At 32.0% G+C, this 18,240-nt stretch overlaps 1 protein-coding gene and 1 long non-coding RNA gene across 2 annotated transcripts; both read right to left on the reverse strand.

Moving 5' to 3' along the window:
- Window positions 1-1,681: 1,681 nt before the first annotated feature.
- LOC144850272 (cell adhesion molecule CEACAM5-like) lies at window positions 1,682-17,836 on the reverse strand. Its single transcript, XM_078707514.1, has 9 exons — window positions 17,479-17,836; window positions 16,904-17,152; window positions 11,584-11,832; window positions 5,536-5,787; window positions 4,900-5,151; window positions 3,635-3,907; window positions 3,043-3,167; window positions 2,886-2,918; window positions 1,682-2,237 (listed from the first exon to the last, which is right to left on the reverse strand). The coding sequence occupies exons 1-9, from the start codon at window positions 17,753-17,755 to the stop codon at window positions 2,133-2,135; spliced, it is 1,815 nt and encodes a 604-aa protein (XP_078563640.1). The 5' UTR covers window positions 17,756-17,836; the 3' UTR covers window positions 1,682-2,132.
- Window positions 8,766-11,187, reverse strand: LOC144850471 (uncharacterized). Its single transcript, XR_013614085.1, has 4 exons — window positions 11,139-11,187; window positions 10,494-10,517; window positions 10,229-10,342; window positions 8,766-10,034 (listed from the first exon to the last, which is right to left on the reverse strand). It is a non-coding gene; the product is annotated as an uncharacterized LOC144850471 (long non-coding RNA).
- Window positions 17,837-18,240: the final 404 nt, after the last annotated feature.

Genomic DNA, 18,240 nt, shown 5'->3' on the forward strand with positions numbered 1-18,240 from the left:
TATCCATAAAATGAAATAATAAACACCAACTTTACTGTTATATTTCAAGTTTGTCCCCCATTACACTGTTGTGAAATCACTGATAAGCAAACATATACGTTTTTGTTGTTTTCACAAGATATCATGCGGATCGTTTTCTTTGACACATTTACAAAAGACACTTTATGTCAATTATAGCAACTAAACAAAAAATAACAATATATAACAAATACAATAGGTATCGCGTGCTATCTAAAATGTCTTTCCTGGTTTATTTATAAATGAACCTAAGTTGGTACACTCTCCTGACTTTCATGAATTGAGAAACAATGTATAAAAAATGTAAGAACACTGGTGCAATAGACTCCTTTGGGGCACCCCTATTAAAGGGACACTATTCTGTAAACCTATACGACAGCCAACCACTATTAAAGGGACACCCTTATTAAAGGGACACTATCCTGCAAATACATTTTACAGCCATCCTCAATTCAGGGGACACCCCAGACAATTTATTAGGTACCGAAAGTGTAGTTTACTATTTTAAGATACAATACTCCGATTAGATGATAATTTATGTCTATTTGGGGTCTACGGTGTTTATGGATTTTGGATCAAAGGTCAGGAAGGTTTTTTTTTAAATTATTGTCAGAAGGTCTTGGCGATGCCTTCTTCTTGCTAAGGATTTGACCAACTCCTCATCATAGTGCACCATCCCATCCTACGTGTACCATTTCTAATAATTTTCGATCTTCCGCAAGAGGCTGTGTCGTAGACAGACTGGAAAGCGATCATTGCACATCTACGTTTATATACACTACCAAGAATCCACTGTTTCTAAGGTTAACACACTTTATGGTATTCGAACTGCGTTGTTCATTTGCATAAACAGATGTCTACCACAAAGGCTTGGCTTACCTTGTACGTCTCAGTAGGCATAGTCAAGATGACAAACATGCGGTACAGTACTTCGATTCAAGTTATGCTCAGTAAGATTGTATTATATACACTATGATTTATAGCAGTGAGTGTTTCTACAATTAAATACTAAGATTTACTTACCAGTTGTGTGTGTTGGTATAGTAATTTAAGCGGCCTGTCTGTTTTATTCACAATTTGTATGTGGATTTGTCATTGGATTCAAGAAGCCAATATTATGATACCATTTTACCGCTGGATATACTACTTTTTATGTTGCAAGGTTGCCTGTGGATAACTTGGATTTATCTTACCCGTTTGCCGGTGAACCCAGTGGATATATTGGATTTTATTTTACCAGTTTGCTTGTGGGCCGGATATATTACTTGGATTTTATTTTACCAGTTTGCCTGTGGATATATTACTTGGATTTTATTTTACCAGTTTGCCTGTGGATATATTACTTGGATTTTATTTTACCAGTTTGCCTATGGATATATTACTTGGATTTTATTTTACCAGTTTGCCTATGGATGGATTATTATGGGATATTGATTGGATTTTTGCCTTTAAATGAAGGTAAGATTGTTTTGCTTTAAAAGAACATTGTTTTTATTTAAGAATTATTTTATATGATCTTTTTAGACAAATTCTAGCTGCATCGTCAAAGACTATTACTGATTAAAATATCGAATTATTATTATTTATATCATTTCATTATTATACAGTTATTGTGAAAATAAAGACGAAACGAAACAAAGCTAATGAACTTTCAAAATTCCCATGTATTAATTTTAATAACAAAGCAAAAACATAAAGTTCACCTTGTATATTGTGAGTTTGAGTGGGAAAAATGCACATGAGACATAATGATTTGGCCTAGCACTAAGCAATTTATAAAGATGAAAGCTTACGTGTAACAATAGCCTACATATAAACATAGAACGAGGGGCGGGGGTGGACTAGTTCATTATCGTGTAGGAAAATGTTACCTTTTAGAATCGTAACTCTATATATTACGGCTATTGGTTTATTCAGTTAGGTAGCCACAAAATATACTCATGTCTGAGTAATACGTTATTTCTAAGTTGTTTGGTTAGTTATCATTCTAACATGGCATTGTGATTTCCGTTTTCTGACTAAGCTGTTGAAAATAGGTTGTTCTTTAGTCTAATTGTTTGGATATGTTCTGTAAGTTCGTTTTAAATTAAACTATATTTATTTTCTCTCTCTCTTTATGCTTTTACATTCTCGTATACTTGATTTTTATCCTTTTTCTGTAATTCTTCGTACGTGTGACTGATACCTTGATTCATCTCACCAATATAAGTTGTGTATTCCTAGGATAAAATAACATGTATTATAATAATTTGAGGAAGAAAATAATATTGATTGTTTTGCGCTGATTGTTAAACAGTTTTCACATTAGGTCTATATCTATCTATCGATGACGATGGTAAGGTGCTGGTAGTGCTGTTTACAAAAATGATGGTCTAAAAATGAGTGTGATTGAAAGCTGACATCGATTCTAACGATAATGCTTGTTGTTTTCTCTTTCGCGGGCTTTTTAAAAATTGTATACGATCTTTCAATTTACATGTAAAATAACATCACTATAATATATATATATAATATAATGCTACTAGGCATGCGCAGACGACATTATGTTATTTATTTATTTATCCAAATTACCAATTCACATCCTGACTTACATGGAATATTTGCATATACCATTATGTATTACGATTACAAACAAATCACGCGTTGCGAATTGTGATACCAGCAAAATATAAGGTAAATTAAATTACAAATGATATCAAATCATTACATATCAATAAAGAACTAGTGTGTAATTGTTTCCTATTGTTATTATAGTAATTGCATATAAAGAGAAAGATTAAATTATGATGTATTTCACGGTAAACAAGAGATATTAAAGCCTGATTAAAACTTTAAAATATGGAAACAATCACTTGCTCTTTCCTTACCCCAGATTGGTTGTCACTTTTTGATAAAGATACCTTAAACAAAACAAATTAATGAACACTGTTATAAAATGCGACTCACACATAATTACTATAACAATAAAATGTGATGGTTAGAAATTGTAAAGTGTAAAATAATTGAATCTCAACTTGTTTGTACCTTTGCCGGCCATAGTTTTTTGATAACGAAGAATGTAAGCAGACTTAACATACATCCAATAAACACACCAACAAACGTCATTCCAACAACAAGTCCAGTTGAGTGCTTATCTTCTGTACATACAACTGAAAATAGAACGAACGTTCTTTGTTATAAACATAACAAATGTGTAAAGTAGATTTTATTACATCCTTGACTTAAAATATAAATTTACAAATAGGAATACGATCTACGCATTGAACGTCAGTCGTCTTGAATTGGACCTAGAAACATGAAATTGTGTAGCAATGGGTTAACATGGCATGTCTATTAGTTGTTCATATTACAGTACAGGTACACAGCTCAAATATAACACCACCATGGCACCAATCATCAATGAATTAAATTTTATAAAAGCTTCATCAAGGCTTCAATGAATGGATGACGAATTGGGAGAAGAAACGCTGTAGCCCAAGCCCAGTCCCGTTTTGATTACGATCATGTGGAAAATTACCTCACTATAACAGTTAGTAGTGAAGTATATTTAGGCTATGTAATACAGCTTTAATTAAAACAAATTTACATTTAATAATAGTAGAAATTAAATAATTACCTTTATCAGTAACTAAAACATTTATACTGACACTAGATGGTTCTGGTGCTCCTGCCGTACCAATGCAAACAACCTCGTGTCCACTTTTTTCAGCTGTAAATGTCAGAGTGCTTTCAGACCTTTTATCTCCATCTAACGTCCATTCATACTCAAATCCCTCGTCTGAGTCACCACACTGACAACGTAAAGATACATCATCACCAACCTCAGCATTCATGTTACCGTCCACTTGATCACCATTTTCTCTCACAATAGATAAAGAACCGCATGAATCTGTTGAGATAAAAATAAATATTATTACTATTTGTACAACTTCATAAACATTTTATGAACCATAATAATATTAATGATATTATTGTAAAGACCAGGTAATAAACTGTTTTACAATTAATTATTTGAGATATTTACTTTAATTTGCTAAAATGATAAAATATGTATAATTTTATAATGCTCCGTAACAATGTTATTTAGTCCATCATGTGACCATCGTAGCAGAAACTGACTGGAAAGTGGCATTGTAGGCCTAATTTCCAGTACGAACAAATACAATTTTGTAAATTTAAAATTCGTTTTTATTTATAGCCTAATTCTTGAATGTGGAAAAGGGGTATAAATATTATATTGTTTAGTAAATTTAACCAATCAAGCTTTAATCAAGCCCTTGTTTTTGTACTTTATTGGGCATAAATGCTACAGTGGCGGATCCAGAGGGGGCGCACCTCCTAACACCCTCCCCCTTCCCCTTATAAATCATTGTTTCAATTTATAATCTTTTAGTTGGATTAAATTTTGCTGATATACAATAGTTCAATTGAACTGTAGCTCTAGGACTGAAGTCTGAGGGGAATAAATTCAATTCAATTCAACTTTATTTCAGACAAACTGTCCATATGAAACATATAAATACAATAAAAAATAATACAAAGCATTATGTGACAACCGTCATGGAGAGAGGACTAATAATTATTTGTTGACATATAGTGCCTCTTAAAATAATTAAGATTAATAGTTGAATTATGTTTGTTAAATGTTGTTGCGAATTTAAATGACACCCATCTTTAAGTTGCAAAGTAGCAAGTTAATTTCCCTGTTAAGCCAATTCTGACCAATCATTGTCTTAATATGTAGGACAACCTGAGCATTTAACTTACCTACAACAGTGACTTGTACTGTACTCTGACTTGCTGCCACCTCATTACTAGCATTCAATGTCACAGTATACACATCACCAATCATTGTCTTAATAACCTGAGCATTTAACTTACCTACAACAGTGACTTGTACTGTACTCTGACTTGCTGCCACCTCATTACTAGCATTCAACGTCACAGTATACACATCACCAATGGTGTTTGAAGCAACAAATGTGAATGTTTCTGGGTCGCTATCAGTGTCAGTTGCTCCTTGTGATGACCAATCATAGTTAGCAGCAGGTCTGGCCTCTACGCCAAAGCTTATCACAACAGTTTCTCCTCGGGAAACTTCCATGTCTTCTAGTGCTGTAATTTCAGGAGCGACTAAAAAATAAATTAAATAAATATTTATTATTGGAAATTTTCTTAAAATGCAATGCACCAACACCCGCTCTTTTTTTTGTAATAAGTCAAATAATTTGTCGTTATTTCAATTGATGGGTTCCTTTGCTGTGCAAACTAAATTATTCGAACTTCTTCTGTCAGGAAGGAAAATGTTTTATATTAAATTCGTATTAATTATTATTAAATATATATCTTTTAATCTCAAGTAGGCCTACACATCCAGTTGTTTTCGCTTTTACAAATTCATAACCATTTAGATTAGAATCTAGAGTACAGTTAAATTTAAATTTAAACACAGTTTAATGCAGATATGATTCTTTAGGGTTTTAGTTGAATTTGAATAACATAGAGGCATATACTTACAATACACGTCTAGAACCTGACCAGCAGTTTCTTTAGTACCAGCACTGTTACTTGTCTCACACGTATAACTTCCTTGATCCTCCCGATTCACCGGAGACCATGTATAAGTAGACAAGCCTCCTTGCTGTAACATCGATCCATCCTTCTTAAATGTAAACATGCCGTCCGGTTTGTAAACAACATCACATGACAATGTTACTTGATCACCCTCATTCACAGGTGTAGTAAAACTTAATACTGGGTCCTCTATATCTGTAAGTCAAGAATGAGATACTCAAATGATTACATAACGGTTCACCCCATACATATTAGTAACAATTATATTTAGTGTGGGCCTAAATAACATGCTCAAATATCAAAACATAAGTCATTACGCAAGCCACAATCGTAAACTAAACCACAAAAAGTAATTAGGCCTAATCATTTCACCTTTAATTGGAAGTTTATATTTTACATATTTTAAGAAGCAATAAAGGTAATCAAAATACAGTTATTATGCCTATTTATAATTTTCTTAATTTCACAAGATAGATAATGTTAGTGCCTGCACAATAAAATGAACTTACATATAACATTCAGAGTAACTACATCTGTGTCAATTGGAGGATTATCAAGATTAATAACCTCACATTGATAATCACCACTGTAACTACGTAAAGTGTTAGCAATCATAAGAGCTTTATCATCATTTGGATCAAGAGTAAAGATAGTACTGTAGGCAGGATCCACTGTTTTAGTTGCACCCACAATAGTTGTTGCTATAGTTTCAGATGCCCCTCCTGTGACATTACTCCATGTTATGATAATGGTGCTACCAGTTGTAGGACTGTAGTTACATATCATTCTCGTTTCAGTTCCTTCAGCCACATCGTTCAAGCTTTCAATAGTTACAGTCACACCAGTACATGTACCGAATAAAACTGAAATAGAAAATTACAAATATTAAACTAATTATGTATTCTAGCAGATCTCAAACTTAATGAAATTTGAAAATAATATCAGTAACTATTACGGTAGCAATCAGACTAATAAGTCTGTAGCCCTACATCATATCAACATTAAACTTACCGTTAAAAAGGATGAAACAAACATTTATATTTTTTGGAAACATAACTGTTATAGTTGTCATGCGCAGAAAATGGACGTACACACCTCTATCAATTGGAATTAAATTGAAATGAATAATGAACACGTATTACGATATACCCTGTAAAATATAACATGTTACATGGGGATTATGAGTATTATGTTATTATTATTAGTGTTATCTTTAACAATAAAAGCCACAATAACATCTTTTAGTGTGTTTTCACATCGGACCGGATACTGTACCTACTCACTAAAGTTAGCGATTACTAAATGAAGCCAACTTTACTCGGTGGGTAAATAACTAACCCTCAGCCTTGGTCTTTATATATTCTACTCCATTGCAGTATGTCAATTTGAAACATAAAAATACGGATTATAAAATATAAGAAACGAGCCACTACAAACATAAAAAATCGGTCTATTTCATGAAAACAAAACCATTACCTTACTGCAAAAGTTTAATTACTGGGGTAAAACCAGCGCTGGATAAAATCAAGAACTAAGAAAATAAATCGCTCAAAAGTAACAACTCTCTATATCGTATCGGTTGGCTCAACAGAATAATACTGTACAAATAAGCATGTATACCGACCGCCTTTAAATGAATAATAATAACAATCTTTTTATCATTCAACACACGGAAGCTTTGTTCACCATAAGTGATAATCAGGATGTATTAATATTTCCTAATGCCATTATATCAGAATATAAATAAACAATTAATGGTTATATCATGGACCTATAATAGGTCCATGGTTATATTATTCATAAAACAAACTGGCAGCGCCGTTGTGGACAATGATAACATACCGAATGTGTTTTTATAGGTTCAGGTTTAAGTTGGTTACCGATCACCAACGTTCAATAACTGAATGCAGCATAATGCGCCCGGATATAATAACTAAGCCTCAACATGAATAGGTCTTATAATTCTTTGATCTTTCGTCGCTGTATATTAATTTGAAACATACAAATACGGTTATGTTGTAATATAATATACGAAAATGGTAAACCAGGGAAGAGTTATTTCCTGGGTAAACCTAGCCTATACAATCGGTCTTTATTATAGAAACCGTCAATTACCTTACTGCATGAGTTGGTCGCTGTAAATTTACTGTGGTTAAATCTGCACTGGATAAGCCCAAGAAAAAAATCGCTCTGAGAAGTCCAAAGTATTTTGTCTATCTGGGTCGTCGCGTTTACTCAACAGACTAATACAATAAACATTATTAATATTCACCAAATCGACTTAAAAACAACATACAAAAAAACACTGTTGATCGCATGCTGATAAAATCAGGAAGTGTTTGCACAATGAATTAACATGACGTATTTCGGTCGTGGCAAATCTAAAACTCAATATTACCTGGTATTGTTAATGCCGTTGTGTCGAAATATAATATACACAATTATTTAATTAAAATGGGCTTCAATATGGAGTAAAAAGATACTTTCAAACATGATCAATTATATGGTTGACAACAATTTGAAGAAAAGAAATCTTACTTTTATAAAACTCTTTAAATTCTTTCGAATCGGTACCCTTTGAAAGTTTACTAGCAAGATTTGTTGACATTATTGGTGGAAAAAATATCCGGTGATTTTATTATAATAAAGCAGATCAACTGGTTTTCTGTGTTTGGGGTTAAATTTGGGGTAGGCCTAATTAGCTAAATAATGAAATAACATTTCATTATTTAGCTAATTACCCCAAATTTGAACTTGAATTAATTTGATAAATTATTTGGGAATATTAATGAAGTAGTAATCCGAAAATTCATTTTTAATATGTTTAGCTAGGACTGGACCCCCTCTCCTTCCTGAATTGGAACAGATACGACATCGTAAGCAAGCCTATTGTAGAAAAGTAGAGGCGGAAATCAGACTGAATGTTCCCTCAGTAGGTCTAATAAAATGACAGTGTAGGCTAAATTATGATAGAAGTGACATTAGATTTACATGGGGGTTGTTGGCACCCGACGGCCCCCTAGTCCTTGACGACGCCACTGCAACATATTTTTGTTTCTTGCTATACTCGATTGTTGGAATACAGAATCAGTATGAGAGTGAGCACGTATAACATTATAAAAAGTTCACAGATTTTGTTTACACCTATTTTATATTTAATACAACGGTTTTTTTATGTTTGATTATTGTCACAGACTACAGTGCGGCTTTAGAATTTTATCCAATAATACGATAACTTAATATTAATTTTCCCTCAACCCAAATATTACTTTTGATATTTGCTTAGCGCGTTTCTTGTTCATTACAACGGCATTCATTCATCTTTTATTGGTATAATAATTTATTATACAAATAAAAATCAGAAAATCTCTGTTGATTCACTATATTATACAATAAACACTATTTCATTTAATATTTCCTATTATGATCCAGGTGTTCTTCCATGAGTATGCAAATTATCGTGAGAAATGTTTATTATAAGTGGCAATAGATTGAGGAACAAAATACTTGTCATTTAGTACGACTAACTTACTAGGTTGACGGATACTTTTAGATGGGAGAATTAGTAATTCGTTACGTGTTTAGAAGATAATTAATATGTCATCGAAGTTGTATGAGACGGCTTGGTATGCCGTGTGTTGTTATGCAAATATGATTCCCAACGTATGTGGCAACGGGCGTGTGTCTCAGATTAAACACGAAAAATATTTAAAACAAATAGTTTGATTTTTGTTTGTTGTTGGATGAGGTTGAGGACTGAGATGAAATAATGTATTCTTTATAAAGAGAGTGGTCGGATTGGGAGAGAACATGTTTAACCATGGAGAGAAGACGTTTAACCATGGAGAGAACACGTTTAACCATGGAGAGAACACCTGCATCTTATTTGAAGTTAAAAACAGATACATCATCTCCAGTTCAGAGTACCATTTATACACAATTCAGTCTCCTCTATTAACAATCTGAGTTAAACATTATACTATACATAGTTTTCTTCATCGTGTTTGTAATTTTCAAACTTGTGATGGTTACCTTTAGGCAAACTTACTTGTTGATAGCTGAAAATAAATAAAATACCCAAACACCAATCGATTGGACAATCAATCTTGCTAAACTACATTGTTGCTTACTATTATCAATTGTTGTTACATTATACTATTTTACACTTATGTTGCTACTCCCTAAACTATATGGTTGGCCATTGACAATTTTAAATGGGGGTCACAATTTAATAATTGAAATTAAACCAGTATATTAATATGTAAATTAATATGCATATTTATGAACCAACGCCAACAATACATAAGCTTTTTATAATTGTAAGGTTACAACCTCTCTATTTGTATGTGTTTTGTTTCTCACTGATGAAATTCGATATAGTGTCTTCTAAGTTTTCGTTTACTTTTTCGTTAACCCTTCGTAGCACTTGCAATGTACAATTACTGTAAAATTAGAAAATAACGTATTACAAATTCGGGTGATCTGTAAAACTTAGAAAAAGCTGTGGAACCGTGTACACTAAACATTATCTACTCGTGTCTACAAACTTTTTCTGTTTACATCAATAGTTTCTATAATAAGCCTATGCAGCATACAACACACAGATTTCGTCGCTACATTAATCATATTTACATACCTGTGCGGCAAGTTTCTCCCGAGAATCCGTTCTGACATTGGCACATTTCATCACCATTGTCATTGTTAGTACACTTTCCTCCATTCAAACAATTCAAGCTGCATACATTTAATGCTAAAGTGAATTCATTTGGTTATTATCTGTACGACCATTTATTAAACTACATACGCTCGAGTTCGAATACGATTGAGGGAAACAATAAAAGCACTCTACAACATATTGCATTATATTTACTATAGGAAAATAAAGTACAATGTCGACTTACTGGTTGAAGAAGTCGTTGCCAATGCTAGATAAAATATAAAACAGATAAACAAAAGATTATTGTTCAACAAAATTATGCGTAGGCCTATTCATGATAAACCTTTCAGTTCTTTCCTGTGTTCCATTATGATTTGTTTACTGCATCCGTGCACATTCATAATACGGTTTAGAATGTGTTCTATACCTGTGGTGTTTTTAGCCTAGATGAGTTCCAGTTGCCTGTCGTTTCGTATATTTCAGCCTAGGCCTAGTACTGTTAGTATTAGGCTTGGCCTAGGCGTTTTAGCCTTGCTATGCCTAGGATCGTTTGATCGTTTGTTGACATAATTAACAGTACACTAACATTATGTTTATAAAATCCATATAAATAATAATATTTAATATAATTATTGAAAACCAAATGTTACTGTTTTAATCAATGTGAATCAATTTTTATATGATTCAAATGACAGGAATCTATTTAGATGTTATATAAAACAAATAATGAATGTTTGAGGCTGTCGTCTCGTTGATATATTATAACCTTTCATCATTCACATCATGCCATTATTTGTACCATTACACTCATAAACATTAATTCATTATTTGTATAATATTTACTAGAGGAAAATAAAATAAAAATACAACGTATGTATAGTCGACTTACTGGTTGGAGAAGTTGTTGTCAATGCTACAGAAAATATATAAAAAAACATATAATAATATGTCGAGTTTCTGTTTTTACAAAAAAAACTTTAATTATTATTTTTGGTATTTTTGCTGTTTTAACCCCCGAGCACACGTCCATCAAAAACCATATATTTATAGTTTGACATTACAGTACACATTTATAACTAATACAATAACAGTTAAATTATAATATATAGATTACAGTTAAATTATAATCCAGACTACAGTTATATTATAATCTATAGATTACAGTTAAATTATAATATATAGATTACAGTTAAATTAGAATCCAGATTACAGTTAAATTAGAATCTATTAGAATCTATAGATTACAGTTAAATTTGAATTTAAAATTTAAAGTTTAATGCAGAAATGATTCTTTAGGATTTTAGTTAAATTTGAATGATTTAGTACATACTTACAATACACCTCTAGAACCTGACCAGCAGTGCCTTTAGTCCCAGCACTATTACTTGTCTCACATGTATAACTCCCTTGATCGTTCCGATCCGCAGTGAAGGTGTAAGTAGACAAGCCTCCTTGCTGTACAATCAATCCATCCTTCTTAAATGTGAACTGCGCGTTTGGTTTAGAAACAACATCACATGACAATGTTACTGGATCACCCTCATTCACAGGTGTAGTAAAACTTAATACAGGGTCCTCTATATCTGTAAGTCAAGAATGAGATACTCAAATGATTACATAACGGTTCTACCCCATACATATTAGTAAAAATTATATTTAGTGTGGGCCTAAATAACATGCTCAAATATCAAAACATAAGTCATTACGCAAGCCACAATCGTAAACTAAACCACAAAAAGTAATTAGGCCTAATCATTTCACCTTTAATTGGAAGCTTATATTTTACATATTTTAAGAAGCAATAAAGGTAATCAAAATACAGTTATTATGCCTATTTATAATTTTCTTAATTTCACAAGATAGATAATTTTAGTGCCTGCACAATAAAATGAACTTACATATAACATTCAGAGTAACTTCATCTGTGTCAATTGGAGGATTATCAAGATTATTAACCTCACATTGATAATCACCACTGTAACTACGTAAGGTGTTAGCAATCACAAGGACTCTATCATCATTTGGATCTAGACTAAAGATATCAATGTAGGCAGGATCCAATCCTCTAGATACACCCACAATAGTTGTTGCTATAGATTCAGATGCCCCGCCTGTGACATTATTCCATGTTATGATAACGGTGCTACCAATTGTAGGACTGTAGTTGCATATCATTCTCGTTTCAGTTCCTTCAATCACATCGTCCAAGTTGTCAATATTTACAGTCACACCAGTACATGTACTGAATAAGACTAGGAGAACATTTTTAATTATTTAATTAATTTTGTGTGCACATTTTAATAAGCTCTTACTTTACGTCTAATTATGAAAATCTGTAACTATTACTAATCAACACAATATTGTCAATCAACAAATATTATATATCTGTATTTTATTTTATTCTACCTAAACCTTTGAATCATTTTATACTGTAACTCCATGATTAAACGTACCGTTAATAAGGATGAAACAAACATTTATTTCTGTAAACATACTGTTATAGCAGGATATTGAAAATACACACCCTATAAATTGGAATAAAAAATAAATTAAAATTAACACGTATTATACTCCCCACGCCTAAACGGCAACATACAACATAAATTACCTTGTCTGTACATGTGACATATACTGGTTTTATCATGTTATCATATTAGTGTTATCTAAAGCTCTGTCCACATTATCAAACTAGTTTGACAAATAAGTGTGATGTGCCCAAATATGATGGTGATATGCCCAACAAATATGGTAGTGATATGCCCAACAAATATGGTAGTGATATGACATCATTATGTTCATATGGGCATATCACATTTTGTTGTCATATAAAGTGTGATGGTGTAAGCAGAGCTTAACAATAAAGCCCAACATAATATTCCTGAGTGTGTTTTCTCACCAGACTAATTATGTATAGACTATTATATATTATGTGTTTTATAGGTTCAGGTTTAAGTTAATTACCTATCACCAACGTTCAATAACGGAATGCAGCATAATGTGGCCGGATATAATAACTAAGCCTCAACATGAATAGATCTTATAATTCTTTGATCTTTCATCGCTGTGTATCAATTTGAAACATACAAATACGGTTATGTTGTAATGTAATTTACGAAAATGGTAAACCTAGCCTATATAATCGGTCTTTATTATAGAAACCGTCAATTACCTTACTGCATGAGTTGGTCGCTGTAAATTTACTGTGGGAAAATCGGCACTGGATAAGCCCAAGAAAAAAAATCACTCTTAGAAGTCAAAAGTATTTTGTCTATCTGGGTCGTCGCGTTTACTCAACAGACCAATACAATAAACATTATTAATATTCACCGACTCGACTTAAAAATAACACACAAAACATAACTGTTGATCGCATGCTGATAAAATCAGGAAGTGTTTGCACAATGAATTAACATGACGTATTTCGGTCGTGGCAAATCTAAAACTCAATATTACCTGGTATTGTTAATGCCGTTGTGTCGAAATATAATATACACAATTATTTAATTAAAATGGGCTTCAATATGGAGTAAAAAGATACTTTCAAACATGATCAATTATATGGTTGACAACAATTTGAAGGAAAGAAATCTTACTTTTATAAAACTCTTTAAATTCTTTCGAATCGGTACCCTTTGAAAGTTTACTAGCAAGATTTGTTGAAATTATTGGTGGAAAAAATATCCGGTGATTTTATTATAATAAAGCAGATCAACTGGTTTTCTGTGTTTGGGGTGAAATTTGGGGTAGGCCTAATTAGCTAAATAATAACATTTCATTATTTAGCTAATTACCCCAAATTTGAACTTGAATTAATTTGATAAATTATTTGGGAATATTAATGGAGTAGTAATCCGAAAATTCATTTTTAATATGTTTAGCTAGGACTGGACCCCCTCTCCTTCCTGAATTGGAACAGATACGACATCGTAAGCAAGCCTATTGTAGAAAAGTAGAGGCGGAAATCAGACTGAATGTTCCCTCAGTAGGTCTAATAAAATGACAGTGTAGGCTAAATTATGATAGAAGTGACATTAGATTTACATGGGGGTTGTTGGCACCCGACGGCCCCCTAGTCCTTGATGACGCCACTGCAACATATTTTTGTTTCTTGCTATACTCGATTGCTGGAATACAGAATCAGTATGAGAGTGAGCACGTATAACATTATAACAAGTTCACAGATTTTGTTTACACCTATTTTATATTTAATACAACGGTTTTTTTTATGTTTGATTATTGTCACAGACTACGGTGCGGCTTTAGAATTTTATCCAATAATACGATAACTTAATATTAATTTTCCCTCAACCCAAATATTACATTTCATATGTGCTTAGCGCGTTTCTTGTTCATTACAACGGCATTCATTTATCTTTTATTGGTATAATAATTTATTATACAAATAAAAATCAGAAAATCTCTGTTACTTCACTATATTATACAATAAAGACTATTTCATTTAATATTTTCTATTATGATCCAGGTGTTTTTTCCATGAGTAGGCAAATTATCGCAAGAAATGTTTGTTATAAGTGAGTACCATTTATACACAATTCAGTCTCCTCTATTAACAATCTGAGTTAAACATTATGCTATACATAGTTTTCTTCATCGTGTTTGTAATTTTCAAACTTGTGATGGTTACCTTTAGGCAAACTTATTTGCTGATAGCTGAAATAAAATAAAATACCCAAACACCAATCGATTGGTCAATCTTGCTAAACTACATTGTTGCTTATTATTATCAATTTTTGTTACATTATACTATTTTACACTTATGTTCCTACTCCTGAACTATATGGTTGGCCGTTTTTATTTTAAATGGGGGTCACAATGTAATGATTGAAATAAACCAGTATATTAATGTGTAAATTAATATGCATATTTATGAACCAACGCCAACAATACATAAGCTTTTTATATCGTAATTGTAAGGTTACAACCTTTCTATTTGTATGTGTTTTGTATCTGACTGATGAAATTCGATAAATAGTGTCTTCTAAGTTTTTGTTTACTTTTTCGTTAACCCTTCGTAGCACTTGCAATATCCAGTTACTGTAAAATTGGAAAATAACGCATTACAAATTCGGGTGATCTGTACAACTTAGCAAAAGCTGTGGAACCGTGTAAACTAAACATTATCTACTCGTGTCTACAAACTTTTTTTGTTTACAACAATAGTTTCTATAATAAGCCTATGCAACATACAACACACAGATGTCTTCGCTACATACATTAATCATATTTACATACCTGTGCGGCAAGTTTCTCCCAAGAATCCGTTCTGACATTGGCACATTTCATCACCATCGTCATTGTTAGTACACTTTCCTCCATTCAAACAATTCAAGCTGCATACATTTAATGCTAAAGTGAATTCATTTGGTTATTATCTGTACGACCATTTATTAAACTAGGCCTACATATACGCTCGAGTTCGAATACTATTGAGGGAAACAATAAAAGCACTCTACAACATATTGCATTATATTTACTATAGGAAAATAAAGTACAATGTCGACTTACTGGTTGAAGAAGTCGTTGCCAATGCTAGATAAAATATAAGACAGATAAACAAAAGATTATTGTTCAACAAAATTATGCGTAGGCCTATTCATGATAAACCTTTCAGTTCTTTCCTGTGTTCCATTATGATTTGTTTACTGCATCCGTGCACATTCATAATACGGTTTAGAATGTGTTCTATACCTGTGGTGTTTTTAGCCTAGATGAGTTCCAGTTGCCTGTCGTTTCGTATATTTCAGCCTAGGCCTAGTACTGTTAGTATTAGGCTTTGCCTAGGCGTTTTAGCCTTGCTATGCCAGGATCGTTTGATCGTTTGTTGACATAATTAACAGTACACTAACAGTATGTTTATAAAATCCATATAAATAATAATATTTAATATAATTATTAAAAACCAAATGTTACTGTTTTAATCAATGTGAATCAATTTTTATATGATTCAAATGACAGGAATCTATTTAGATGTAAAACAAATAATGAATGTTTGAGGCTGTCGCTTCGTTGATATATAACCTTTCATCATTCACATCATGCCATTATTTGTACCATTACACTCATAAACATTAATTCATTATTTGTATAATATTTACTAGAGGAAAATAAAATAAAAATACAACGTATGTATAGTCGACTTACTGGTTGGAGAAGTTGTTGTCAATGCTACAGAAAATATATAAAAAAACATATAATAATATGTCGAGTTTCTGTTTTTACAAAAAAAACTTTAATTATTATTTTTGGTATTTTTGCTGTTTTAACCCCGAGCACACGTCCATCAAAAACCATATCTTTATAGTTTGACATTACAGTACACATTTATAACTAATACAATTAACAGTTAAATTATAATATATAGATTACAGTTAAATTATAATCCAGACTACAGTTATATTATAATCTATAGATTACAGTTAAATTATAATCCAGACTACAGTTATATTATAATCTATAGATTACAGTTAAATTATAATATATAGATTACAGTTAAATTAGAATCCAGATTACAGTTAAATTAGAATCTATTAGAATCTATAGATTACAGTTAAATTTGAATTTAAATTTAAAGTTTAATGCAGAAATGATTCTTTAGGATTTTAGTTAAATTTGAATGATATAGTACATACTTACAATACACCTCTAGAACCTGACCAGCAGTGCTTTTAGTACCAGCACTATTACTTGCCTCACATGTATAACTCCCTTGATCGTTCCGATCCGCAGTGAAGGTGTAAGTAGACAAGCCTCCTTGCTGTACAATCGATCCATCCTTCTTAAATGTGAACTGCGCGTTTGGTTTGGAAACAACATCACATGACAATGTTACTGGATCACCCTCATTCACAGGTGTAGTAAAACTTAATACTGGGTCCTCTATATCTGTAAGTCAAGAATGAGATACTCAAATGATTACATAACGGTTCTACCCCATACACATTAGTAAAGATGATATTTAGTGTAGGACTAAATATGCTTAAAATATCAAGTAATTAACAACATAAGTCATTACGCAAGCCACAATCGTAAACTAAACCACAAAAAGTAAACTATTAGGCCTAATCATTTCACCTTTAATTGGAAGTTTATATTTTACATATTTTAAGAAGCAATAAAGGTAATCAAAATACAGTTATTATGCCTATTTATAATTTTCTTAATTTCACAAGATAGATAATTTTAGTGCCTGCACAATAAAATGAACTTACATATAACATTCAGAGTAACTACATCTGTGTCAATTGGAGGATTATCAAGATTATCAACCTCACATTCATAATCATCACTGTAACTACGTAACGTGTTAGCAATCACAAGGACTCTATCATCATTTGGATCAAGAGTAAAGATAGCACTGTAGTCAGGCTGCACTGTTTTAGATAAACCCACAATAGTTGTTGCTATAGTTTCAGATGCCCCTCCTGTGCCATTACTCCATGTTATGATAATAGCGCTACCACTTGTAGGACTGTAGTTACATATCATTCTCGTTTCAGATCCTTCAACCACATCGTCCAAGTTGTCAATATTTACAGTCACACCAGTACATGTACTGAATATAACTGAAATTGAATATTACAAATATTAAACTAATTAGCAGATCTGAAACCTAATGAAATTTGAAAATAATATCAGTAAATATTACGGTAGCAATCAGATTAATAATACTGTAGGCCTACATCATATCAACATTAAACATTTAAAAGGATGAAACAAACATTTAGGCCTATATTTTTTGGAAACATAACTGTTGTAGTTGTCATGCACAGAAAATGGACGTACACACCTCTATCAATTGGAATTAAAATGAAATGAATAATGAACACGTATTACGGTATACCCTGTGAAATATAACATGTTACATGGGGATTATGACATTTTTTAGTGTGTTTTCACATCGGACCGGATACTGTAACTACTCACTAAAGTTAGCGATTACTAAATGAAGCCAACTTTATCCATCCATCCAT

This window comes from Antedon bifida, chromosome 8 (assembly GCF_963402885.1).
Source record: "Antedon bifida chromosome 8, ecAntBifi1.1, whole genome shotgun sequence".
Lineage (NCBI taxonomy): Eukaryota > Metazoa > Echinodermata > Crinoidea > Comatulida > Antedonidae > Antedon > Antedon bifida.